The sequence below is a fragment of the Aspergillus lucknowensis genome (genome assembly GCF_044049455.1).
Source record: "Aspergillus lucknowensis strain CBS 449.75 chromosome Unknown BJX67scaffold_1, whole genome shotgun sequence".
Classification (NCBI taxonomy): domain Eukaryota; kingdom Fungi; phylum Ascomycota; class Eurotiomycetes; order Eurotiales; family Aspergillaceae; genus Aspergillus; species Aspergillus lucknowensis.
This window is the reverse complement of record NW_027263545.1, coordinates 79,560-105,973: the sequence shown is the minus strand read 5'-3', so window position 1 is coordinate 105,973 and position 26,414 is coordinate 79,560. Positions and strand designations below refer to the sequence as shown.

Genomic DNA, 26,414 nt, shown 5'->3' with positions numbered 1-26,414 from the left:
TATGCCACCAAATAGCAAGAAAAAGAAGAAGCCCGCCTCGAACCCTGCCCGTGGATTCGCAACGGTCTCCGTCCCCTCCAAAGTAAAGCCTGCCGAGTCGTCCGGTCCAGCTTCGACGGTCGATTCCAAGTCGGTCTCGGAGAGCGAGCGTCCAACCCCTGCAGAGCCCGAGAGGCCTGTTCAGCAGTCGAACGAAGCTCCGTCATTACAGAACTACTCTCCGGAGGAACTAGAACGGCATCTGGAGGAGGCCGAGCTGCAGATACTCGTGGAGAAGTATGCGGCAAAGTGCAAGGGCGATGCTGGCCGTCAAGCTGGGAAGCTGGAGACAGAACGGAGGGTCCTCCGGCAGCAGGCCGTGCCCGTGAATCTCCTCGAATGGCTTCCTTCTGATGTGGTGACCTCTATACTTCGTCTGGCAGAAGCAGAGGAGCAGGGGCTGAGCCCACAACCCGTGCGGGATGCTAAACGGGCTGTCTCAGAGGAGGATCTGTGCATGAAGCTCTGGATTTTGAAGGACACCCTTCTCAAATTGGGCTTTCCTGTGAACAGGGTTGAAGAGGCGTTGAGACACGTTTTGGTCTACTATGCTGGAAACTTCTCTGCTTCTAGTCGGGATGTCGTGTGCAATCTGGACGAAGCTCTCGACTGGCTTGCACTGCATTGCGATCCTGAAGAATTACCCTCCTATACACAGACAAATGGACAGTTACGCAACGATACGGACAAGAACATTTCCTGGATCTCTGGTAACCCTAGGTGCTCGGTGTCGCATGGGGTGAGAGCGCTAACGAGCATCAGATCGTGGGGCGTCAGGGCATTCTACCCCTAAACTAGCATCAGGCGACAACAAGCAAAAGGCGAAGCCAGTTTTCAAGGAGCCCACTCCCCAGGCGGATCCTTATGACTCGGACAGTTCTCTTGACCCGGACACATTGGTTCCGAAGTATCTAGACTTGCAAACTCGGCTATATAATCTTCGGCCCGAGATCTTTGACAAACCCAAGAAAGGCAAGAAGGGTCGTGACCCTTCCGGTGGAGCAGATGACCCTCAAGTATTCAAGCTTCAGCGCAAGATCTCAGCCATCGAAAATGATGTACTATTTGACCGCAAAGAAGCCGAGTACTTTTGGAGGGAGAAACTTGATGATCTCAGAAAGGAGGCTGCTATATTCCGACGAGCTGAAACAAGCATAGAAAAAGGGCCGGTAGAGAAAACCGATCCAGAGTCGGATACAGCGGCGAAATTGGATGATGGCGAATATGACCTCCTAGGAGATATGTTCCAGACCGAGGAGCCGGCCCTAGAACAGGGCGTAATCACAGAGGAGCTGAACAAGGCTTCCATCATTACCCGGGACTTTGGCAAATGGACAGGTCTCAGTCCTCGCCGTGTCCTAGAAGAAGCGTGTAAGGCGCGGTATGTAGCAATCTACTCTTTTCGTAGCCTACGCTGACTCGTCTCAGCGACTCCGGATTTAAACTCACCTACAAAGACATCTCTTCTGCCTCGTACCTCAACCGAGCGGCGCTGGAGGTGAGATGGTCAAAACCACAAGAACCCCCGTCTCAGTTCTCTCAAGAAGCTGTCACCCACAAGTCCAGCTCTTACGCAACTTTCGTCTCAATGGACAAGATAGCGACTCCAACCTCACAGCAGGCTGAATCGTTCGTGTCCACTGTTGCTCTATTCCTCTTATTTCCGCAGAGCTCGAAAGAAGGCAAGGCCTACATGCGTCTTCCAGCCGCGTGGAGGGATCTATGGGCTGAACTGGCCACCGCGAGGAAGGAGCAAGACGACGAAGCGGATAAGCAGGTAGTCAAGGGCCTAAGAAAGCTTATACAAGAGAGCCACGGCACCTTCGAGGACGATGTAGTTCTCTCCGACAACTTCCGAAGACGGAATGGAACTCCAAACAAGAATCGATCACCCATACGAGCAGGCACGAAGGAGGTCGGGTCTAATGACCAGCTTGCTCGGATTTGGATGGAAAAGTCGTCGACACCATCCTTCCAGCACATGGTCCAAGGCCGGATGAATCTGCCAATCTGGGAATTCAAGAACGAGATCCTTAGCACGCTGGATACACACCGTGCTCTCATCATCTGCAGTGAGACCGGAAGTGGTAAGAGTACGCAGATTCCGTCATTCATTCTCGAGCACGAGATGCAGTCAGGGCGTCCTTGCAAAATCTACGTTACCGAGCCGCGGCGTATCTCCGCCATATCTCTGGCACGACGAGTCAGCGAGGAACTAGGAGAGAGCAAGAACGACGTTGGGACGTCGCGTTCCCTTATTGGATTTGCTGTCAGGCTAGAGAGCAAAATCAGCCAGTCGACCAGACTAGTATTTGCGTACGTCCCCCACTCCCCCGGAGTCTAGAGTGACATCAAGCTAACCGAGCCAGAACGACCGGTGTCGTGGTGCGGATGCTAGAACGCCCAGACGACTTCCAGGACGTGACACACGTTGTTCTGGACGAAGTACATGAGCGTTCGATCGACAGTGACTTCCTCCTAATTGTGCTTCGGAGGTTGATGCAGAAACGGCCAGACCTAAAGCTGATTCTCATGTCTGCAACGCTGGAAGCCAACCGCTTCTCGTCGTATCTTGGCGGTGTTCCCGTCCTGAATATCCCAGGGCGGACATTCCCTGTCGAGACGAAGTTCCTCGAAGATGCAGTCGAGCTAACGCAATACCGGGTCTCGGAAAATGAGTCAAACATTGCGCACGACGAGGACGAGGAAGACATGGAAGCCAACCAGGGCGAAACCACCGGCTTGGTGGCCACCCTAGAGGGATACTCGAAGCAGACTCGCGAGACAGTCTCTAAATTCGACGAATACCGACTTGACTACCAGCTCATTAAGCGGCTACTTATGAAACTCGCTACCACTCCAGAGTTGGAATACTATAGCAAAGCTATTTTGGTATTCTTACCTGGCATGGCAGAGATCCGTCGGTTGAACGACGAGCTCCTCTCAGAACCAACTTTCCAGCAAGGATGGATTGTGCACGCCCTGCACTCGTCAATCGCGAGCGAAGAGCAAGAGAAAGCGTTCGTAGTGCCTCCAGTGGGCATGCGGAAGATTGTGATTGCCACCAACATTGCGGAGACGGGTATTACCATTCCCGATATCACGGCCGTCATCGACGCAGGGAAGGAGAAGACCATGCGGTAGGTTGCCCGAATTCGCTCTCGGCCCTCACTAATAGAATAGGTTTGACGAGCGGCGACAACTATCCCGACTCGTCGAAGCGTTCATCTCCCGGGCAAACGCAAAGCAACGACGCGGTCGAGCAGGCAGAGTACAGGCTGGTATCTGCTTCCACATGTTCACAAAACACCGTCACGACAAACTCGTACGCCCAAAATCCCATCTTACAAATCAAGATACTAATCGTGTAGCTGGCTGAACAACAAACCCCCGAAATGCTGCGCCTCTCGCTGCAAGACCTCGTCCTCCGCGTCAAGATCTGCAAGCTCGGCGAAGTCGAGCCCACGCTCCTCGAAGCGCTCGACCCACCCTCGTCAAAGAACATCCGGCGCGCGATTGACGCCCTGAAGGAGGTCAAGGCCCTAACCGCCTCGGAAAGCCTTACCCCACTAGGCCAGCAGCTGGCGAAGCTCCCGCTCGACGTGTTTCTCGGGAAATTGATCATCCACGGGGCATTCTTCAAGTGTCTGGATGCGGCGGTCAGCATTGCTGCGATTCTGTCGTGCAAATCGCCATTTGTGAATAGCATGGGGTCGAATAGCCAGAAGGAGGCCGCGCGGCTGTCTTTCCGACGAGGTACCCGCACTCATGCCCCCTTGGTAGAGGAGGGTTATACTAACTGAAAAGGCGACTCGGATCTACTGACGGTATACAACGCATACTGCGCCTGGAAACGCACGCGGAGCACCCCCGGCGCCAACGAATACGCCTTCTGCCGGAAGAACTTCCTCTCGCCACAGACGCTCCTGAACATCGAGGATGTCAAGCTCCAGCTCCTCGTCTCCATTGCTGACGCAGGCCTCATCTCGCTGGATGCAAGCCAGAAGGCCTCTCTGAACCGGTATCCCCTGAAGTCTCCAGAAAAAAAGACTAACTACGTCTTGCTAACGAGGATAAAGAGCCCGGTCGACCCGCCAACGAACCTTCTTCACGACGCCCACAGCCCACGACACAAACAGCGCCAACGACACGCTGATCCAATCCGTCATCGCCTGGAGCTTCTATCCGAAGTTGCTGACGCGCGAGGGCAAAGGTTGGCGGAACATCGCGAACAACCAGACCGTCTCGCTGCACCCGACGTCGGTGAATAAATCGTCCGACCCCAGTGTCGTGAAGTACGTCAGCTATTACCATATCATGCAGATGCAGGGGCGGAATCGGAACTACAACGCCTTTGAGACAAGTGTCGTCGAGGACTTTGCGGTTTTGCTCCTGTGTGGCGAGGTCGATGTTAAGGTACCCCCCCCCCAAAACCCCTGCCCAAATCCAATCGATCTATCGATCTCTTCTGTTACGCATATGCTGACTATAATGAAGATGCACTCCGGCATCCTATCCATTGACTTCAACCGGCTCCGCTTCTCGGTCCGAGACTGGAAGGCCATGCTCGCGATTAAGCTGCTCAGCACGCGGATGCGCGAGATCCTGGCGGCGATGGTCCGCGATCCGCAGGTGGCGCTGTCATATAAGCAGAGGCAGTGGATGGAGATCTGGCAGGGGATCTTTCGCGAGAGAGATGCTAGATAACATACAAAGATATTCGGGGTTGCACTCACGAGATTAAAAACCCCTAGATATACAAGACGCAAGCAACTATAGACCCCAACAAGAGGCCAATACCAATATCAAGACCAAGATACTGTGTAAACCAAATCCTGAATCATCCCCAAACGTCCAGGATAAACATCCTCCTCCTGGCACTTCCCGCGTCTCTGCGCTCTCCCTTGACCCGTCTCACCCTATTCTCGGTGTCAAGCGGGCCAAATTCCTCCTCCGATGTGAGAGCGGAGAGAATTTCCCTGCCCAGCGCGGTTATTGTGCTCCCTCCGGCACTTGATCGGAATCCAGATTCAGTCGGTGCATTGATCCGCAGGGGTTTCTCCACGCGTTCCTCTACCTGAACCTTCAGTGACTGTTCTAGCTTCTCTGATTGATCGACGATCCATGCGGAGTTCCTTACCTCTCTTACCTCGATTCAACTACCCTCCAGCTTGTCTGAGGCCTACTTCAACTACCCTCCAGCAAAACACAAGTTCTACTCCAATGCGATGCGATACCAAAACAATATAGATAGATAGTTCTCGTCAAGGAAATTCGTCTCATCGTGGGCATAAATATAGCCGGTCGCAAACCATCACCAGAACGCAGGCCGTCGTCCCTCGTTCCCAAGAGACGGCCGAAAAGCAGAGAGGCGACTTCAGAACGCTGCACCAGAAACAAAACCCAGAATACACATCCTTTTGCAAGTCATTCACACAACTTTATGGCCACGTAATCCCCATGATAATAAACCTCAACAGTGCCGAGACCGCGAACACCCTTTCCAGGCGTCCTAGTCGTGTCTAACGTCAATCCGGCGTAAAAAAAGAAAGAAAGAAAGAAAGAAAGGCAATTAAAGTGAGAAACCAAGCCTTGCGCCAGTCTAGTTGAGACCTGTCGACCGCGGCTCGGCCACCCAGAACAGCGCAAACATGTTCTATCAGAAAGTAAGGAAAACCACAATGCACCCCGAGAAGAGATTCAATCGTAAATCAACAATCCTTTTTGTATTGCCCGTTTGTCCAGAAAAATAATTTTTTGCGTCGTTTTTTATCCATGAATTGGTTTGAGTTAGCGACGGCCAGCCATAAGACTGCCACCGGCTTTCATGGGCTGAAGCGCAAGCGGAACGCCTACGGGGCCGCCCACGGTTGCGTCGGTCAATGTCTTCCGGCGCTTGGTCTCGTAGTCGTCACGGCTATCTGGCCGGCCAAGTCGGTCATCATCGTCCTCGCGCATGCGCTTGTTAGACCCGAGGGAGCCGCTCAGCCCAGTTGAATAACCAGAGTTAGATGCCACGGAGTAGTTGTCAGAGGCTCCGTTTGGGGCAGAAGTTCCCCGTGTATCGCTGACGATGTTGTACAGGCTGCTGGCAGCGGCGGGGCGGGGCGGGGTGCTATATCCCGAGGCCCATTGAGCAGCACCACTAGTGCGAGGAGTCATGCGTCCGGATCCATTCTGCTGCGACGGCGAGCCGGTCATATCCGGCGGGAGCTGCGAGTGATCACCAGGAATACCTCCAACCGAAGGGTTTGTGGTGTAGGTGTACGAGCCCCGGTGGTATCCATTGTCATGCTGCACATACTCCGGCTCCTGCTCTGTCTCCGATGTTCCACCACCGATATGCCCACCCGGCCCGTAACGATCAGCCTTCACATCAGTTGTGTCGGACTCAGCGTGTCCGACAGAGCCCCGCCCGGATGACGGCGGTGCCATGTCACCCTTGAGGTACGAGTTCTGCTGCATAGAGTGGCCATATGGTGCCATGGGCTGTTGAGTTATCGGCTGTTGGGGAGCATATTGAGGGTGTGCGGAAGGAGCTGCTGAGTAGTAAGGTTTCGAGTCGTAGCCGGACTGCGGTTGGTAAGACTGCATGCCCTGCAGATTGTTTCCTGGCGGTGTTGTGGCCGGCGTCGTAGGCATCGACCGCGTGTTAGTCAAGGAGGTATCGATAGACAGGGGTTGAGAGTTCGGCACGCCCGAGCTCACCCCTTGGTCCCAGCCGTATGAGTTGCCCTGGCTGGTAATAGCCATTAGGCTCGATGCACTAGCAGGCGGGGTGGGAAACGTGTGGGCGCGGTCGAGGGTAGGCCGAGCACCAGGTTGAGACGTCATCGTATGTGGTATATGCGCGGGAACGGGTGTCTGCAGCGAATGGTGGTGGTGCAGGCTGGGAGGCTGAGGAGCCTGCGGTGTGCGAGCTGGTTGGGGACCTTCCAGCCGCCGCTGCTGCGACTCCTGCACGACCATGTTCGTTCGCGTCTGGTTGGTGGGGTGGTACAGCAGGCTGCCGATGTTGTGTACGAACAGGGGATACAATAAATCTGTTATCTTCTCCTTGTTGGCGAATTCCAGGGCGCGCTCGAATGGAATCCTACCTGGGTTAGTAGTCTAAAAAACGGAAATTTTGAGAACCTTACCAGACGCCCTTTAGGTGCATGGGCCCAATCTTGACCACATTTCTAACCTTCTCACTCTTGAGAATCCCGTCTCGACGACCTCTTGTCATGCCCGCAACATTGAGCAGTTTGGTTCCGTTGATCATATGGTTATCTGCTCGAGTCAATTACTGTTCAGAAAGAACCACGAAATAATGGAACTCACCTTCACGTCGAGCGACGCATACACCCTTGGCTTCTACCTGATAGCAGAGACTGCCCTCGTCTTCCCACAAAGTCGCTGTAACCCTGGGTTTGGCACCGGGAGGGGCCATTTGGCCAGTGGGATCGTACACATATCCTTGCATTGGCGTCCCAGTGCTGTTTCCGTATCCAGGAGCAGTCACGGCGTGGTTCGTCACTGGTCGCAAGTCAATATCAGAGCCTGCCGGGTATGATGACTCTCCAAACTCACCAGGCAGCGGGAGCAATTGAGAGGAAACTTGATTGCTCATCGAGGTTGTCGGGGGCTGCGGAGCGGACTGAGAGGATGTGACACCATTAGGGTAAGGGTACTGTGAATAAGAGCTAGCCGGGCCATATGTGGAAGTAGGTTGTAGCACAGGGGGTTGTTGCGGGTATTGGTAATGGGTCAGTGCTCCAGCGGTTGCAGCATGAGACGCATAGGGCTGTCCCGACGACAAGTGCGAATGCACATCCATGTATGGTTGAGCTTGGTTCATGCTGCTCATCTGGGTCTGGTTCGGATAGTAGTTATCGCCCACTGGGTTCTGCGGGATGTTATAATCCTGAGAGGCAGAGGAATCCAGGGAAAGTCGGGCCTGACCACCAGCCGGCAGATCTGCAGACGAGGACGGCGGGCTCCTAGGTTCGAACGCAGGCGCAGCGGCTGACAAACTAGTCCTGGCACTGCTCTGGTTCGACGAAGCCGACGCGTCTTCGTAGCTAGTCCGATAGGACTGCCCCGAGATCGGCGGCTGCGAGGCCGTTGGTAAACTTAAGGCCGGAAGTCTGTCGCCAGACAACAAAGGTCTCTCCGCGGCGTGAGGATTATACCAAGGAATATCAACAGGACCTCTGGTGTGGACCTGGGAAATCGACGGCAGCTCCAGCTTTTCGGTTTGCGAAGAACAACGGATCTAAGGCTTGGAAAGAAAGAGTTGGCGCGGTTAAACGTTGGACTCGGGACGATCCGACGTTCTGTAATGCTGAGTGCGTGTTTTCTTCAGGATGTCATGAGATAGGAAAAAGGGTGTCGAGAGGACGGAGAGCTCGAAGCAAATATGCAAGAGGTCGTTGAAAGCGCAAAGTCCAAGAACGTAAAGAAAATAAAAAAGGCTCCAGCAGACAAATGCGAAAATGCAAGGATGCGTGCAATCGTAGGCAAGCTTCGTGAAACGTCGTAACCGTAAACAGCGCTTTAGATTGCAGGCAAACGGGGCCGAGAAAAACAGGGACTGGCTGCGGATGACCAGTGGCTGAAATCTACATCCGAAAGACTTCGAGAAGCTAGACCGGGGAGGGGGCGCTCAACAGGAGGCAAAATCCAAGGGGTCAACAGCAGAAGCACGGAATCATGGGTCTCGTTTCAGTCATAAAAGGGCCGGAGCGGGGAAAACGGCGACGAGGTGCATCCAGGGTTGACGAGGATACAGAGCTATGTTCGGACAAAGCCAAAGCGAGGAAGAGAAGTGGCAAATGGAGACAGACGAGATGCGTGCTGCAACGAATTTTAAATCAGGCTCGTACAAGAGTCGTAACAGGTCGTAGCAGGTCGTGGAAAGTGGCAGGGCGGGGGAGTCTAGAAAGCGAGCAAAGCAACAGTGAGTCGAGGGGTCATTACTCGTAGCATTGAACTGAAGAATGGGGGCAGAGAGGACGGTGAGATGAGGTGAGAGTGGTCGAGAAAGAGACGGAACGACGCGAGTATGTATAAAAGGCGTCAAACGAAAGGGATGAGGATGGGGGAAGGCTGTTGGGACTAGCGAGGCGGACCAGGGAGGAGAGAGAGAAGGAGGAGCAGAGGGAGGCCGGTGGAGACTTAGGAAAGGGAAAAAATAGAAATCCGAAGGAAAAAGCAAAAAGGGCGAGAAATGGCAAGAAATGGGAGGAGAGGAGGGGGAGGGGAGGAGGGGGAGGGGAAAAAGAAAAGAGAAAAGCACCAAATCTCAGACAGGTTGTCGGCAGGCGATCATGGCCGAGGGGGGAGGCGTCAAGGAAGCGACAGAGAGTGAGAGATGGGGGAGAACGAGATAGAGTCACGATGCAGAGCTGCAGCTGCGGCAGATCATACAAGAAAGGTGGAGAGGAGGCTGGGGGGCAGAGGGCAGCAAACGCAAGTCTAAGCTCAGGCTAGTTCTCTGCAGCTGGGCGAGGTGAAACAGAGAGGAGCTGGCTGGGAAGCTGGGAGAGAAGGAGAGAATGCAAGACAACGGATGGTGATGCGGTGGAGGGGGATCGATCCCGTCCGGACGGCTTCCGCGTTTTAGTGGGAGGCTGGTTGAGAGAGAAGACAGGAATCACGGTGTTCCAGAATCACACCCCCCTTCTTCAAGACAACAACAAAAGAAAGGCTTGAGGAAAAACCTTGGAACGTACCAGCACGTGTGAGGAGTGAGAGTTGAGACCTGCTGCGCGGGAATGTAAGAGAAGCTGCAAGGCAGTCGCTTGCCAAACTGTCTCTGACGCTGCTCTGGACTTTTAAGGGCCGGTCGGCGGCGAAGAAGAAGAAGAAGCGGAGCAATCGTCAAGAGGGAAAAAAGAAAGAAGACTGGGGAGCCTTCGCTCTCAACCCGCTGCTCGGCCTCTTAAGACAAGGCAAAGGAATCAAATAGTGGTTCATCAATCCCAGTGTCAGCAATAATTCAACCCCCAGGGAGGAGCGGAAATACGGGAGTCCCGTAAATAAAAATTGCAAATGATCGCGAAGTGTGGAGCTGGAGGGATGAGGAGCGAGTGGGATTCTGCTGCTTGCTTTGGCAACCGTGCGTTTTCGACTTCCGTCCTTGTCAGGAAAAGGAAAAGGAAAACGGAAGGCTCTTCTTGGCTCTCTCTTCTGTGACTTCTGGCTTCACTGGCTTCAGAGCTTGAGCTCGAAGCCAGGCGCCCGCAGAACCGCCACCAAGCAAGGACCACGCCGGGCGAGCCACGACAGGAACAAAACGCACACGGAGGCTCGCCAGACCGCCAGTCAATTGAGCTTCAAAATGGAAGACAAACCGTGAAGGAATCTCGTCGGCCCCCCTCCAAGATGATCATGACTTGATGATTTCAAAAGCTCAAAAAGCAAATCATCCAGCGCCAGAACGATCGAGCTGTAAGTCATTCGATCGTCCTGGATACTGGGATAATGCTAGCGAGATGGTGGATCGCCGCGGGAAGTTTGTTCTGTGACAATAACAATCAGGGTTCACGTCCATCGCGCTCTCAATTATTTACTCCGTCCTGATTCAGACAGTTCCACGGTCCGCTTCTCCAGTCTCCACGATGGCTGGCCCACTGAACCTGGGATGAACCACGGACTAACGGCATCCACTCGCTCATTCTTCCGGATTACGAACAATCAACTATATCCTCATCCGGATCGCATGGAATCCAGCGTCCACGGCCCAGAGTAATCTTCACAAATGAGAGTGCAAATGGCGGTGACTTCTCGGGCGACGAAGGAGGGCGAAAGGCTGAAAAAGCGAGCAAAAAAAAAAAAAAAAAAGGTGAAGAGCGACAGGGATGAGGGAAAGACGACGAGGAGGAGAAATCCAGCCATCATAGTCGTAATAATACACATCCAATTCAGTACGAGTCCAAGAGAGGACGGTGCTTTTTTTCTCCCACTTTTTTCGAAAACACCCGAAGTCAGGCTCCATTCAATTCGCAGACATCAGGTCCACCAAGGTCAATCGCCAAGTCAACTCCCTCAAATTCTCCTGAAGCTCAGCTTCGACGTCCCGTCGTGACCCGGATTGTCAAGAGGGCCAATGCAAGCACGCGAGAAACAACCAAGGAGGTTACACGGGGCCAGAGGCAACCCAGCAAGTGGCAGGGATGCCCGCAGCCAGCAAAGAAATCCAGTGGCCCAGAGGCCACCACGAAATCAAGTGGCGGCGATCTCTCTCCCAAGGCGTGACTGGATCTCTGCCTCTCTCTGTCATTCTTCACTTGAGCTCTCTGGCAGAGAAGTTCCGGTATCCCGTTCGAGAAATACTCTGACAGGACTGGGATGAGGTGGAAGTAAATCGAGCCTTCAGTTTCGGTCGATTCCTTCTTGACTCCTCCCTTCGTTCGCGAGCTTCGCTTTGACCAACGAAAGGATTCAGCGCGATCAGACCTGTCAAGCAAGAAACGAACGGTCAACCACCCCCAACCCCTACCAGCGGATGAGAGATCTATGGATCCGTCCCAGCATCCCCTTTCGAAGGCTCTGGATTGAAGCCTCCATGGTCAAGACAATGACCGATCTTGATCAAGCTCGACCTAATTCTCCGCCAGCCTAACCACCACGAAGCCAGAGGACAAGGTCGATGCGTCTGCGCCCCGCCATGCATCACCGTCGCGCGACTATTGGCTCTGTGCGTTTCACGAGACCGCTGTCGGGACAGCTGGAGAACATTGAAGGGCGAGAGGCTAGAGCGGCAGCTAAGTCAACAGTGCGAGACGATGGATGGATTAGCTGTTCGTAGTCCATGTACAGAGACTGACTTGCGTCCATCGATGTACATGTGCGTCTGTACGTCTATCGAGTCGACGTCTGCCACACTTGCTGGCGGAAAGAACGAACTTGAAGAGTGGCTCGTCCAAGAAATATTGATAATTACGAGTAGTAACTTGGATAACTTTGGGCAGGTTCGATATTGGACCTCCTCACGTCGCTTCCACGTCGTCTCTACCCCTCAGTTGTCAACCGAGCGTCCTATTCATAACCTAATTGTCCCTGGACTCTGTCTTTGGCTCAGGACTTGCAATACAAGCCAGACCCCAGAGGGTGCGCATCATCTCAAGGCGCCGTGCTGGTCAGGCTAGTCTGCAATAACACCCTGCACTTCGCGACGAGACTCTGTATTTTCATTTCAAGAATACTCCGGGAGGGTTCGTATCATACTGTCCAACATGCTCAACAACCTGAATCAACAGCACTCGTCGCTTCAAAAACGCGAGAAAAGAGAATCGAGGAGAAGAGCAGCTCACCGCTGTTTCGCGTTGATACCTCTGATCTCATCGGCTGTGTGAATTGTCAGTCGCTCAACAAGCTGGCCAGAGATGATAGGTCCGGAACCTTCTTCTGCATCCAACCCCTTGCGTTTGGTCGCCCTTGTCTGTCTGTGCAGGCGAGGGTTGGCAGGCTGGCAGGCTGGGCTTTCCACGATCTGACTCCACTCACTCCCCACCCGACCTTGGTCGGTGACGATGAACGATAAACGCGTTGAGACAGAGGCAGTCCGTCGGTGTGAGTTGTGAGTTCAAGCATGGGGGGAAGATATCAGCCAGATCGCCACATCTTGAAAGGTTGATTGCAGACTTCAGAGGAATGTTTGCTTAATTCTTGCGTTTTTCGCATTGCCGCCAGTAGTGACAAATGCCTTGTCTGGGTCCTCTCGGAAGAGAGGACCAAGAGGTCCGAGCAAGCAAGCAAGCAAACGGCAATAATAACATGCCCTGCTATGTCCTGTCCTGCCCTGTCCTGCTCTGCTATGCCATGTTAGTGTCAGATTATCTCGTCCCTCGTGCCCTGACTCCCGACTCAGAGACTGCCAGGCATGAACGCCTGTCAGCATCCATGAACATGCCATGGCTTCTCCCGAGCTATGACCTACAGTAGTCTGTGTCTCAGTCAAGATGGCATCCGCCTCCACCTCCCGTCCTGCAGGTATGACTTCCAAGAGACCACACTGCGCCGCTGAAGAATCGACAGAACGGCCCTCCCGCACAGAATTAAGCACCCTGCACGGAGCGGGCCGCCTCTCACAGACGTCAAGCTCGCCCACTCGCTCGTTGGCTGGCGGAAGCGAGCGTCGGCGATTCCTTCGCCAGTTTCTTTGTTCTCGTCTTCATCGAAACTCGACTCTTCAAAGAAACAAGGACCAGGATCAAGGCGCTACCGACGGCCCGACACCCGCTGCCGTCGTACATCCAGCAGATCTTGCGGGGCTCCTTTCACCTCATTTTGCCGAGTCGACTTGTCAAGACACAGACCTGGATCCTCCCAGAAGGAAGAGTCTAGCTCCGAGGCTAACTGGAAGCAGACAACGCAGCTGACCTGGCACTCGTCGAGCGAGTCGAGTCGATGAAGCGGAGAACCACGAAACAAAGCCAAAAAAGCAAGACCCACGAGAAATGGGGAGCGCGAAATTGCAAAACGCCAGGCAAACCAACCCTCCCCTTGGAGGTATCAACTTCGCTGTGAGAAGACTAGTTAGTTGGCCGAGGGATTGACAGCGCACCCCTCCGTGGGACCTAGGTGTTGAGTTGAGCGCGAATCGTGGAGAACTACTGGACACGGTGAGCGTCAATCTTGAGGTCAGTGGACGAGTGGGGCATGCCGTCGGAATCGGCTTTTCCAAGGTTGCTTTCTTTCGTTGTTTTCGTCTCTCTTCCACTCCTTCTGAGTCTCGAACGGTGATTCTCACGATCCGAGTCTTTCAGGGCGAGCGCCAGTCGAAGCTCCTACTCGATTAAGAAAGACCCAAACTCACGTTGTGGCAGGTGACTTCCTGGCTCCTTCTCCCAGATTTGTTCTCTGTCGGCCTTCATCATGTCCACTCAGGCAGAGCGCCTCCAAGAAATTGTGCACCCGGCTGTACCTGCAGGCAGATGAAGAGCCTCAGTCCCTCCATGAACCGACTTTACTCTCTCTGTCCAGATATGCATCCATCTCAAATCCCGTACATAGAGGCGAGCGACAGGCAACTGAACCCGGGGATGGACGCCCAAGCTCTGCTTGCTCCCTCGTACAGTATTGATGTATGTAAGCGTGCGAACTGTCTTGTCAGATTCTCGGAGGAATATTTTCCATGTCAACAACCCCTGCGTCCACCCTTGTCTGTGCGTGTGCGACTGCAATGGGGCTCCTTTTCTTTTTCTTTTTCTTTTTCTTTTTCGTGAAGTTCATCCTGTGCGACACTGTGAGAAGTCTCGTCTCACTGATGAGGATTGTGGTATTAAGATCATCATCTCGAATCCAATCTCTCGTGGAAAGAGACGACGGAGCGGAGTATGGCTCACTCTGGTGTTGAATCCTGGGAAGCGCCGTCATCAGAGAGACAGGCCAATCAACGCCCCAAACTCGTATACAATTCCACCCCCACTGGAGCATCCCGTCCCGTCTCAGCACAAGACCCTTCGATTCGCTTCGTCCTCGGCTCAGCCGGAGGGGAAGAAACTTTGGAACTTGGACCGGATTGCCTGCTCAAATCTGCAAGCAGGAAATAACCTCACATTGCATCCGCGCTGAGAACCGAACCTTCTTCAGGTGGGATTGGCCAGATTATCCGTGCGTGATGCGCGTCCGTCGCATCGATCATGATCTCCCTCGCTTTTCCAGGGTTCCATCAAGCCTCCGAAGTGGTGTCTCTGGGCACGAGTACGAGATGAATGACAATCAACGAGAAGGCACCTCAGAAGGAAAAAGGAATAATCATCAAAACTCTCCGTTGATTCTCGATTTCGCGGAGATTAGCGCTTGTAATTTGTGTAACTCCCCTCTGTCAATCATCCTCAACCTCCTCGGACAGCGGATCCCCCAACCAACCCTCTGACCTCCCATCCGATCAGACTGTCTAATATTCATCCATGGCGCACTGATCTCGCCTGCGCTCCAGATCCGGCAGGAGAATTAAACCACCCGCAGAAAGAGGGAAGTGCACGGACTCGCCCTCCTCGTTCTTACAATCAATCATCCATCCACTCCAGACACTACAGAACAAAACCAGAGCAAGGTCACAGTCCTTCCCCCTCTGCAGACGACAATCGGCGACCCTGGACTGATTGGCCCAACTGGATGGACTGCTGTCCCGTCGATCCATCGACTGGTCGGGAGAGCGACCACGTAGCCGGCTAGTCTTCTCCACCGCGATAACCACCTCAGTTTCTTCACTCACTCCGGTTGAGGGGTCCATGACAGAAGGCGAGGGAGGCAGTCAGCTGCCTTCCCCTCCTTGCCCTTTCTTTCTCAGGAAATTTCCTCCGTCCACAGGAAGAATGAAATGTCCGGAGGCGAGCCTCATCCAGTCAGGTCAAGTTTCATCACAATCACACCTCGCACCAGCGCCAGAGACTGATTCTCGAGGCTCACGCTAACCGCAAACTCATCTTCGGTGCGTTGGCGCCGTGTGGGCCTATCATCCACCCCATTCACCCCGGCCAGTTCCAGCTTTCCAGTCCCAGAATTACAAATTACATCTTATTACAACTTGGACACCTGAGATGATTTGCACCCGTCACAGCTTGGCTTGGCGGTTGAAAACACTGGCTCTCAAAAGGAGCGAGGAAGTGATAAGCAACAGGCATGGCATTGACGAGGGGCTGGCTTGCTCGCAACCTCCAAGGCCGGGCAACGCGGGCTCGGCTGCGGTGGACTGCGCTGGACTGGTGGTTTCAGCTGCAGACAGCCGCAGTGCATATGCATGGGGAATCAGATCTTTCTCTGCCCCAACTCGTCCGAAGAGTGAGCAATGTCCCTGACTGCTCTCTCCAACGCGACTGCCTTCTGTCACACGAAAATTGGCCGGGCCTAACGCAACATGAGAAATGTTTTCATAAATAAAAATATATACTTCGATTGGTCCTCTAGAGCAGGAAACCCCTCTGCGCACCGCCTTCCCGACTCAACTCTTGCATGAAGCTCATCCACAGTCGTTGCTGGGTCACCTGACTACCAGTATCGCCCTTATCGATTCCGACCCACGCCCTTCCTGACCCAGAAGCTCGAAAAGAAGGCAATCATGCAATCTCCATCCAGAGTTAAGTCCCGGCGCTGTAGCAGCCATGTTCAATACCCGAAGCAGAATCTTGAAAGATGCAATTCTAGCTCCCAAATCCATATCCAGGAACATCTCCTTGACTAGTCATGGTACGGCCCTCGAATCGCAATACAAATCGCAATCACTTCTCCATTCTCATGATGCCCGCTCGTCCTCAGGAGAGCCTATCCGGCGTGATCAGCTTTTCGAATACACGACCGGACGGTCCAGTCAATGAGAAGCGCGACGTATCCAAACGATATGCCAAATTTGATCTTGAGGCTCTCCGTGCTGTAGTTTCGTCTTTGCCCTCTGTGTCTTCACCGATATCCAGCATTGATAAATTGGAGGGTGGCTTCAACAGAGCATTGTTGATGACAGCTGAAAATGGAAAGGAGATTATTGCGAAGATACCATGTCCTCGTGTTGTGCCGGCTGAGTATAGCACTGCGTCTGAAGCAGCTTCGTTGGAACCAGGCTAACAGGTTCATCCGGATAGATACGAGTCTTTTAGACTTTTGTCTTGGGTTGGCTAATCGAGGCCTTGCGCGTGTGCGTGGCACTCGCCGCTCGTTCCTCGTGGACCCCATTTCCGTACCCAACTCGAACATATCCAAACGCTGGAAATTGCGACGAATATTATCCTGAAATTAGTGGCCTGTGTTTAGCGTTTCTCACGACCAACCCTGTGGCATGAAGACCTTCATATGGGCAACATATTTGTCTGCAACAAGGACCCCCACGAGAATTGTTGGCATAATAGACTGGCAATTTTCGTCAATCCTGCCCGCGTTCATGCAAGTCCAGTGGCCAGTCTTTATCAGCCCTCCTGACGATTACAAAATGGGACTTCTCATCCCAAAACTGCCGCCAAACTTTGACGAAATGGAACCCAATGAGAATTATTTTGCGGTAGGGGAGAGAAGACAAAACTTTACTATCAAAATGCTACGAAGCAGCACTTGCCATGAATCATCTCGACTCATACTCGACTGTGGCTGACGTCCACCCAGTCATACCCCACTTCCTCTCCTCGACCAAAAACACATGGAAGCACGGTATACTCGCGCTCCGCGATTCTCTGATCCGGATATTCAAAAATTGGCACCAAATACGTCCCAAAGAACTCCGTCCATACCAAATCACAAAGGACAAGTTACTAACGCACAGGCGCGAGCTATCCTGGCACAGGGACCGCCACGAACTAAAAGAGTATACACAGGTGTTGTTGCAAACAGATGATGACGGGTGGATCTCGCCTCAGTTTGACTTTGACAGAGTGCTGTTCCAGCTTTATCTTCGGGAAGAATCCGAAGAGGTACCGAAAGAAGAAGCAAGAAGGCTTTGGTTTTATATTGAGGGAGTATGAAAAAAAAAAAAACGAAAGGATGAATGAATGAAATAAAGAAAGAAAACAGTATTGTGGAAATTGGCCCGCCTGCAGGTGTACGAGTCATATCATACATGTCAACTAAATTCAGAGGTTTGTCCCGCATAAACTCACTAATATCTCCCACGACATAGTGCGCCTTTCATGCTCACCGTCTGCGAGCTGAACGATAAGTCAGACGCCAACTTGATCAGGTGGTATACCGCCGCAGCCGATAAGAACTTCAGTAGGAGGACGCCATCAGGCAGACCGCGATTCAAGAGCCGCATTATTCACATACGATGAAGCTTCGCAAAAGTTGACATTTCAAGATTACGGCAATATCGTGGCAAGGGCCATGGTGGCCTTATCCTTCCCTTTTGTCCACAGCTCATTGGAACGATATTCCTGATTATGTATGACTATATATGTAGAACCCAGCTTGAAAGCGGCCTCGCCTCGTCTCGCGACTTTACTCTCAACCCGGAACCGGGTGCAAGACGTCGCGTATCGAACAGCTAGTACACCTCGGGGATTCGGACTCACACGACTACGAGTTTCCAGCTCTCATATTCGAACGCCCCTATTGGTACCAGCAGAATGACTGAGTCGGAGCGTTAAAAAACCAAAACCATGAGACAGGGTCTCTTTTTGCCTACTTTCGTAATTCTTAAGTGATCTCCAGCTCTTACGCAGGGGCTGGAACATCAATACTGATGTGATTGATGATGCTGTGCTATTGGTCTTAGTGTAGGGTTTTTACCGAGCTAAACAGAATCCTCTTTTTATTACATCTAAGACATGTGATTGTCGATAAGTTGGGGGTCTCGCCGAGCATGATATAATCTTTCTCCTGGAAACCCTTGAATATCTTCTCGGTATGTCGGACTCTATAAGATGCTAAATATACCCGACCTGCATTCAAGACGCTGTAAGAGCAAGGTAAGGACACGCATGCATGCTCGATGACAATATAAATATAAACCAAGAACCCTTCTACGGAAAGTCCAGGCGGAAGGAATCCAGTAAAAATCATGGGTGGTATTTACAGAAAATTCCCGAGGTTCCACTGTTTAATGTCGCAGTGGATCACACAATTACCACAGAGGAAGAGAGACAGCTTGCGCGAACTCATACCACTTACGTCCTATATATATATCGGTCCAAGTGGGCGTCGGGCCAATGGAATGGATTGGATCATGCGGGACAAAGCAGAAATCAACGCAGTCTCTATCCAGTCCCTGAGGCCGCAAGCGTACTGACAGGAATCGCTGCAGGGTCCGCGACAATAGCATAAAAGCCATTTAAAGCGTGGTGCTTGTGGGTGATGCTGGAAAGAGGCCAGCGACCTGACCCATCATGTGATTTTCTGTCAGGAGGCTAAAGGTGTTGTGTTACTAGTAGTTCAGCGGTGCACTAGTTCAGAAGGCGCGAGGACTCAGAGGTCAGCCATACATCATTAATACAGCCCATTTTACCGGTCTTTATGGAAATAATAAATTATGCTATATAGGTACGACGACTATCAAAGCCACGTCTAGGGTATATCATGATGTACATACATAGATAGATAGGCATCTCTCATAATACATGTAATGCAGGAAAGTAAAGACAACGCAGAACGCAGAATGCAGATGCATAATTCAGAAGGGCGACAGGTCACGCAGAGTAATCACGCACTTGGTAACTCGGTTTCCGCAACTTATTCACCACAGGCGGCGGCTCGTCCACGGGGTACGGCGGTCGATTGGCTGTCGCCCCGCCACCGGTGCCCGGGCCTGCGTGTGCTGGATGGAGACCGGGACCCGGCATCGGCATGGGGACTCCGCCTAGTTCGGCTTGATCTGGGTAGGGGATTGGTGTCTTTGGGGGCACGGGCGGGGGTAGATTCACGTTCACGTGCTCGACGCTTAATCGCGGGGGTGGGGAGTAGGCTTGGGATGTTGGGCGGCTGGGTTCGTTGGAGGATATCAAGTCGGAGCCTGATGTGCGGCCGGAGGATGGGCGGATTGCGTCCTGCGGTGTTGGGTGGATGGGGAGTCTGTCGTCGTTGGGCTGGAGTTGGATGAAATCGCCGGGAAGCTCGGCGGGGAGTTCGAAAGCTTTCGAGGGCGCGGGTGGGGGCGCGACTTGCGGAGGTGCAATTGATTGCGCGGAGGTAGGAGAGACCACTGAGAGACGGGGGCTGGGAGCGAGCGAGGAGTTGTCGTCTTCAAGGAGCATGTTAGGGTCGTGGCCGGCTGCGACGTGGGCTTCAAGACGGCGGTGCATACGTTCGATTTTGGCGAATTTGACGCTGGCGTCGAGAATCATCTTCTTCACGTCCGGTCGGCTCAGGTAGCGACGGGTGTTGGTGCTGATGTCTGCAAGACGGTGCCACTCGTTCATACCAAATTCGCCCACGCCAACTTCCACATTCAGCCGGTAGTAGTTGTCCTTGCTGACGTTGCGCTTGGGGAGATGCTCGCGCAGCATGTCGTGGTGGATGTCCTCGCAGCCCTCGATCTTCGCGATCAGCCGGCGGCGGGCTTCGGCAAAATTACCCAGCGCATCGCCGAAGAAGTCTTCCCACCACTCATGCTGGCGATTGTTGGTGTCTGGCGGACGTTTTCCCGTGCCGACGCTGATAAACACTCCAATTTCGCGACCGGGCCACTCATTACAGGCGGCCTCGTCCAAGACCGTAGGCGCGGGGTTGTACGTTCCAGCACCTTCATCAATAAACCAGTGCTGCCCAATCTGGATGGGCTTGAATGCCAGCCCAGTAGCCGACGTTGCGCGACCAGCCTGCCAGATCGTGCAGTTGAACTCGGGTGCGGGTTCCTTGCGCGAGTCGTACGACCGCAGAAGCACAGCAGACCCATTCTTAGGCGTGCCCCTGTACAGCGCTGTCACAGCTGTCTTTGTCCGATTCTCCCGATTGTCATACAACAGCGCATCTGGATTCCCCCACCGCAAGCCATTGATGAACGCCGAACTTCGGTTATTGGTCGCCGCAGAATGTGTCGTGCTCATGCTTGCGCGGCTCCCGGAACGCTGCGGAATCGAGGTCGTCGAGAAATTTGGGCCGAAAGGCGCATATGTGGGCGATGTAGCCGAACCAGGTGATTGATCGTTCCCCTCAGCTTCGTAGATTGTATGTTCGCGCACACACTCGCGGATCGCCTCCTCGAGTTTCGACGCCTTGAAGAGCGTCGATCGGAACGGTATCCCCGCGAAAGTCTTGTCGGTCTCGAAAACACGGCGGGTCATGCGCACGTAGACGTCCTTGCAGGTCTCGAGGTCGAGGCGTAAGCGGCCCAGCATGAGGGCGATGAGGCCGCCGGTTCCGGTGCCGGCGATGAGGTCGAAGTGATCGCACGGTTTGGGGATCTGGTCGCGACGCGGGGGCTTCCCTTCCGTTTCGACGTAGATGCGGTGCATCAGTTCCTGGAGCAGGATGAGCATGGAGTATCCTCGCACGCCACCGCCGTCTTCGTGAATTAGCTTCGTCATGAAGATAGTAAGAGCGGAAGATAGTGGAGATAGCGGGGGGACGTTACCCAAAGACAGGATGCGCAGAGGCGGTCCTTTGGTGGTATCTTTACGGCGGACGTGATCCATGACGGTGACTCCAATACGCAAGGACACAGAGGACTCCCGAGTATGGAGGATGGAATGTGTGAAGCCAGGTCTGAGGAGGGGAAGATGAGGTCAGGCTGAAGAAGTGGGTGGTGCAGCCAAGAATCGCTTTTTGCACAGCCGCAGCTGCAGGCGAGTGTCTCAGCTGGTGGCTAACTCGACTGTCTTACTACTACTATTATTATGATTGACTGCGATCTCAACGTCACCAGGCAGCCAGAATTCATCTACGAGAACGACCAGTCTAAACAAAGGTCAGTCGCATGATGCTTCCAGAGAACCTTAATACTCAAAGCCCCAGACCACTTACCATGGATAGCCCGTTCCTGCATCCGCCTCGCCACCACAACCTCATCTCCCACCCGCAGCGTCCTCGAGTTCGACTCAGCACCAAGGAACCCATATCGCCCAAAGACTGGACTGTACTTTGCACCCAGATCCACCCTCCGGTCGCCCATGAGTTTCCTGAACACCTTCCCCGACTCGCCCTCGCCCATCTTCCCAGTCGAGTAGTCCACGTCCAGACTGCGACACCGCACGCAGTTCGCCGTCAGCAGCAGACGCACCTTCGACTCGCCAGCAACCAGCTCCGCCCAGTAGTCCTCTTCGAATGCCGTCTCCGCGCCCTCAACGACGATGTTGCCCCGGAATTTTCTCACATCCATCTTCTCCCCGCCCGCCAACCGACGAGTGACATCCGCCACCGACGTCTCCGACACAACCATATACGGCGCCGTATCTGCAAACGTAAGCCGCTCCTCCTTTGGACCCTGAGCCTTCAAACCCAGATACACAAGCCCCATCGCAACCGCCGCAACAGCCCCCTTCTCCACATTCCCACCCGACGTAGTCAGCGGTACCATGAACCCAGCACCCGATCCCAAGACCCCCGAAACAAAAACAAGCACAAGCACAGCCCCCACAAGCCCCAAACTCAACCTCAACCCGAACCCCTCCCGGACATGGTCCTTATGCGCGACATGTTTCGCCGGCGCAAACGTCCCCAGCACAGGCCGCCAATTCCCCTCCCCCAAGTAAGCAAGCACAACATCGTACCCGAACCACGCGCTGAACCACGCATTGTACCGCTCCCCCATGTTATACCCTTTCGTCGGCGAGTTGTGCATCACGATCGCCAGCTCTTCGAGGCCCCGCGTGTCCGGGGTAAGCGGGACATCGAGGGTCGTACTAATCGAAGCCATGTGACGAGTCTGACGCTGAGGCCCCTTATACGTAACACGGATCCTCCCATCCACCTGTACGCCCTTACTCTTACCCTTCCCGTCCAGGGTCGGCGTCGGCTCAGGCTCAAAGAGCTCCGTCTTGAACAGCGCCATCTCCGGAAAATGCGGCACATGCATGTTCCTCAGCGTCGTCTCGCCCTCGCCCTTAAGGTTGCCAGCACCGGATCCCGCCTTTCCCTCGGCCGGAACGACTTTGAGGAGCATGAAGCGGCGGTCATACCTGAAGCCGGAGCGGGTGACCTGGGCGGCGGGGACGGAGACGCCGCGGAGGGACTTTATGGGGTAGATGTGTATCTAGCGAGGGAATTCATTAATAAATTGACTTATTCGGGGGGGTGTTGTTTTTTTTTTTATTTTAAAGGGAGACTTGTTTGTCTGGCCGTAGCTGGAGCCGTGGGTTGTTTATCAGGGACCGGGCGGGAGAGTAAGCAGGGTGGATTTTGGGGGGATTATTGAGGATGGGGACCGACCTGGCTGATTTTCATGGTTGCGGGATGCAGCTGAAAGGGGTCAAGTCGATTCGGTTTGGCGGAGTCTATTTCGAGGAAGAAGATGGGGTGTCTCTAAATTCTAGAAGGAGGAAGACGAAGAAGTTAACAAAGAAGGGATGGGGAATTATTGCTTACTGACTTGAAGAAGTCGATGCGGAGACCACCTGGGTCGACTTGGAGTCTAGCTTCATAACTTACTTCCTTTAGTTCTCTTGGCAATTGCGGTGGCATTCATCTTGCTTTGTTAAGAATAGGATGCTGTCTTGGTCGTGTTGAACATAATACACGTATGTATATAATGAATACTGAATACGATTACTCCTTCGCCCATGGAAGACTAAACGTGCCCGCCCAATCCTCCACCTCTTGTCGCAGCTGCACGATTTCCGAGATCTCCTCGCCTCCGCCGACGTACTCCAGGAACGCCTTGACTGTGTTCGGGTTCTTGACGCCCTTGGCTGCTGCGCTCTCCTTAGCGGACTTGTCTAGCTTCTGCGTGATCGTCACCGCGCGGTCGACGATGTCTGCGACCCGGCGGAAGTCCTCCGGCTGGAATCCGCGGGTGGTCATCGCCGGTGTGCCGAGACGCAGGCCGCCGGGCTTGAGCGCCGACTTGTCGCCTGGCACAGTGTTCTTGTTGCTGGCGACGCCGCACAGCTCCAGCACTCGCTCAACACGCGCGCCGTCTACTCCACGGTTCTTCAGGTCCACCAGCACCAGGTGGTTGTCCGTCCCGCCGGACACGATGTTATAGCCCAAACCGCCGCTGTTGAGCGGGTTACCAAGGCGCTCAGCCAGGGCCTGAGCGTTGGCCAGGACCGTTTCCTGGTAGGTCTTGAATTCGGGTGACTGTGCCTGCTGGAGAGCTACGGCTAACGCGGTGATGGTGTGGTTGTGAGGCCCACCTTGGTGGCCGGGGAACACGGATGCATTGATAGGACCCTCAAGGTCGTACACCTCAGGGCTACCCTTCTTGTCCGTCCTGCGGACACCTTTGCGGTAGAAGATCATGGCGCCACGCGGGCCACGGAGCGACTTGTGCGTGGTGGTAGTCACGACATCGGAGTTTGTGAACGGAGAGGGGACGACGCCGGCAGCGACTAGACCGGAGATGTGGGCCATATCGCTCAGAAGATATGCACCCGCATTATCAGCGATCTCGCGCATCCGGGGGTAGTCGATGAGACGGCTGTAGGCTGATGTACCGGCAATGATGAGCTTCGGGCGGTAGAGGAGGGCTTGTTTTTCAAGGGCATCGTAGTCAATGAGGCCGGTTGACTCGTCTAGGCGGTAGGGCAGGGTCTCGAAGTATTTGGAAATAAAGGATATCTTCTTGGTGGGAGTCTGGTAGCCGTGGGACAGATGGCCGCCATGAGGCAGATCTAAACCCATCAATCGGTCGTGTGTGTTGAGCAGGGCGCTGATGGCGTAAAGGTTGGCGGGGGAGCCAGAGAGGGCTGCTTCGTTAGCTAAGGTCTTCCGTAATGACGGGCGGACTTACGTTGAACGTTTACACCCCATTCCTCTGGGCTAAGTCTAAAAGTCTCGAGAGCACGTTGCTGGCACAGTCGTTCGGACTGGTCGATATATTCGTTTCCACCGTAGTACCTCGCCCCGGGATATCCCTCAGAGTATTTATCTATCCGAGTAAGCACTAACTCGAAGACGCGCGATGAGAGACATACTCTGCATTACACTGCCCAAGGCATCTAGAACGGCCTGGGATGTGAAGTTCTCTGAGGGGATGAGGTTAATGAAGTGCTGCTGGCGTTTTTTCTCCTGCAATGGGTGAGCCGAGGACCTGCGATGACGTGAGGGGAAGCTCCCACCTTTTGGAGAATGCTGTAGACCGACGGATCAGCCTGTTCAAGGGGCGCGGAGAGTAGCTACTGTATATTAGCGGTGATTTTCCCTTCCAATTGAGGCTCGTTCTGTTGCATGCGCACCGATTGCTGGCCATCCCGACTGGATGATGACACCATCCGATGCCATTGCACCGGAGGCGGTCGGAGTGCTGGAGCAGGACGCGGGAGGAGGCGCGAAGCCTGGCGACCACAGCGGCCGAGCATTGTGAATACGTGTTTCAGAGGGGAATATTCTCTGAAAAAACTCTCGACGGGAAAAAAGAAGAAAAGAGAGTATAAGTAGATAGGAAGGCTCTCCGCCGTATCTTCGGACAAGGTGACGTCCGCCGTTGCCCGCGGGAAGCTCGAGGAAATTATTCCTGTTTGGGACTAGCATCTCCGAGGTCGTCGGTGCATCGGAAAAAGAGATGTTCCTGATTCCGCCCACACAAAATCCTCAGCCCGTTTTCTCGTCTCGCTCGTTTCCTTCCTCATCACACAACTAAATCCAAAATGAAGAATGGCGTTTTCTGGTCAGCTCTCGTGGAAGTCTGGCTTGCTGGATCTCCCGGGCGATGCGGCTATGTCCCCGCCTTTCACCATCCATAAGGGGCAATGAACCATCAGATTGGACTTGTGTGATAGCTCTCGAGCTGAATTGGCTAAGGACCAGAGCGGTGACGACCAAGGAGACAATAATACGCGATATAGAGGAGATAAAAGTATTTGAATGTCAATCCCTGTGGAGAGGACACGCCCCCGAGAAGTTTCTGTTCTTCCGAATTCGAAGTTGACAGACGGCGACTCATTTCTCGGAGTAACTCGACTGACTCGGGGTGATCGTCAATATTGCCGTGTGTCGTGTCGAGTCTAGACTCGCTCGTCGGTATGCAGACTCTGCACAGAAGCCCGACTTGGGCAAGGAACTGAAGGTTGCGAGGGACAAAGGATCCCTACGTCGAGTCATCGCCAGCCAGCGGTGACTATTGTGACCGCCGAGTCGTGTCACTGTGCGACAGCTGCGTGTCGAGAGTTGCACCACACCGCAAGGGACACAAAGCCCAAAAATCGACTATCGATGCGAGTCTGGACTCTTGAGGCTTTACTGAACTTTCTTTTTGAGAACAGACTTGCTCGGCGACTAGTCGATCCCAAAAATGGTTCCACGTTTATCAAGCTGCTGAGATTCGGGCCTCTGTCCTGGATGCTGAAGGTGCAGAGTCTGGGGAGTGGGACGCAGAGAGCGCAGTTCCGTGGTCCGACGATAATCGGACAAACTGTCTGACGAACGGTTCCTGATGCCGGGGGCAGTTGGACTGTGATACTGCTTTCCACAGTGTGCTGCACGATCTCCTGTTCTGCACTGCAGTCTGGACTCTTCAAACGTGGAGAGCGATTCCCCTGACCCTATCAAGTCCCTCCCAAACAGCGCCAACTAAGATTTCAAGCCCAAGTGAAAGGAAATTAGCCTAGGAACAGCCTCCACCAGAGCGCCCCTGAACAGCAACATCATTCGACAGCCCGCATACACTAACGCACTAGTTCCTCCTGGACGCCCTCTGCCCTGGCCCAAAGCCAGTCCGGTTCCTGGCCGAGTTCCCCTTAGTTCCTGTTTATAATTACTCGCCCTCGTTCCTCTCTCTTCGCTCCCTCCCCTTCTCTTCCTTCTCCTTCTCCAGCCCGTTTCCGCTACAATCCTGCCAAACGCACTCAACCCTCCCGGTGTTTATACCGAGT

The 26,414-nt window shown here is 53.8% G+C and overlaps 4 protein-coding genes across 4 annotated transcripts; 2 read left to right on the top strand and 2 right to left on the bottom strand.

Annotated features, from left to right (window-relative positions):
- Position 1: 1 nt before the first annotated feature.
- Positions 2-4,746, top strand: BJX67DRAFT_376102 (putative ATP dependent RNA helicase; the record flags this gene model as incomplete). Its single annotated transcript, XM_071031811.1, has 9 exons — positions 2-749; positions 802-1,420; positions 1,468-2,355; positions 2,409-3,179; positions 3,223-3,364; positions 3,411-3,795; positions 3,847-4,060; positions 4,119-4,455; positions 4,537-4,746. The coding sequence occupies 9 exons, from the start codon at positions 2-4 to the stop codon at positions 4,744-4,746; spliced, it is 4,314 nt and encodes a 1,437-aa protein (XP_070891255.1).
- An 834-nt stretch (positions 4,747-5,580) lies between these two features.
- On the bottom strand, positions 5,581-8,310 carry BJX67DRAFT_1422 (uncharacterized protein). The gene is made up of 4 exons (XM_071024667.1): positions 7,612-8,310; positions 7,363-7,557; positions 7,179-7,311; positions 5,581-7,132 (listed from the first exon to the last, which is right to left on the bottom strand). The coding sequence occupies exons 1-4, from the start codon at positions 7,886-7,888 to the stop codon at positions 5,830-5,832; spliced, it is 1,908 nt and encodes a 635-aa protein (XP_070891254.1). The 5' UTR covers positions 7,889-8,310; the 3' UTR covers positions 5,581-5,829.
- A 7,823-nt stretch (positions 8,311-16,133) lies between these two features.
- Positions 16,134-17,477, top strand: BJX67DRAFT_368997 (uncharacterized protein; the record flags this gene model as incomplete). Its single annotated transcript, XM_071030702.1, has 4 exons — positions 16,134-16,279; positions 16,311-16,574; positions 16,843-16,921; positions 17,025-17,477. The coding sequence occupies 4 exons, from the start codon at positions 16,134-16,136 to the stop codon at positions 17,475-17,477; spliced, it is 942 nt and encodes a 313-aa protein (XP_070891253.1).
- Positions 17,478-19,136: 1,659 nt separating this feature from the next.
- BJX67DRAFT_368996 (serine hydroxymethyltransferase-domain-containing protein) lies at positions 19,137-24,902 on the bottom strand (the record flags this gene model as incomplete). The annotated part of the gene is made up of 8 exons (XM_071030701.1): positions 19,137-20,950; positions 21,020-21,113; positions 21,380-21,922; positions 21,959-22,636; positions 23,197-24,290; positions 24,335-24,472; positions 24,519-24,612; positions 24,831-24,902. The coding sequence occupies 8 exons, from the start codon at positions 24,900-24,902 to the stop codon at positions 19,137-19,139; spliced, it is 4,527 nt and encodes a 1,508-aa protein (XP_070891252.1).
- Between the last annotated feature and the right edge of the window lie 1,512 nt (positions 24,903-26,414).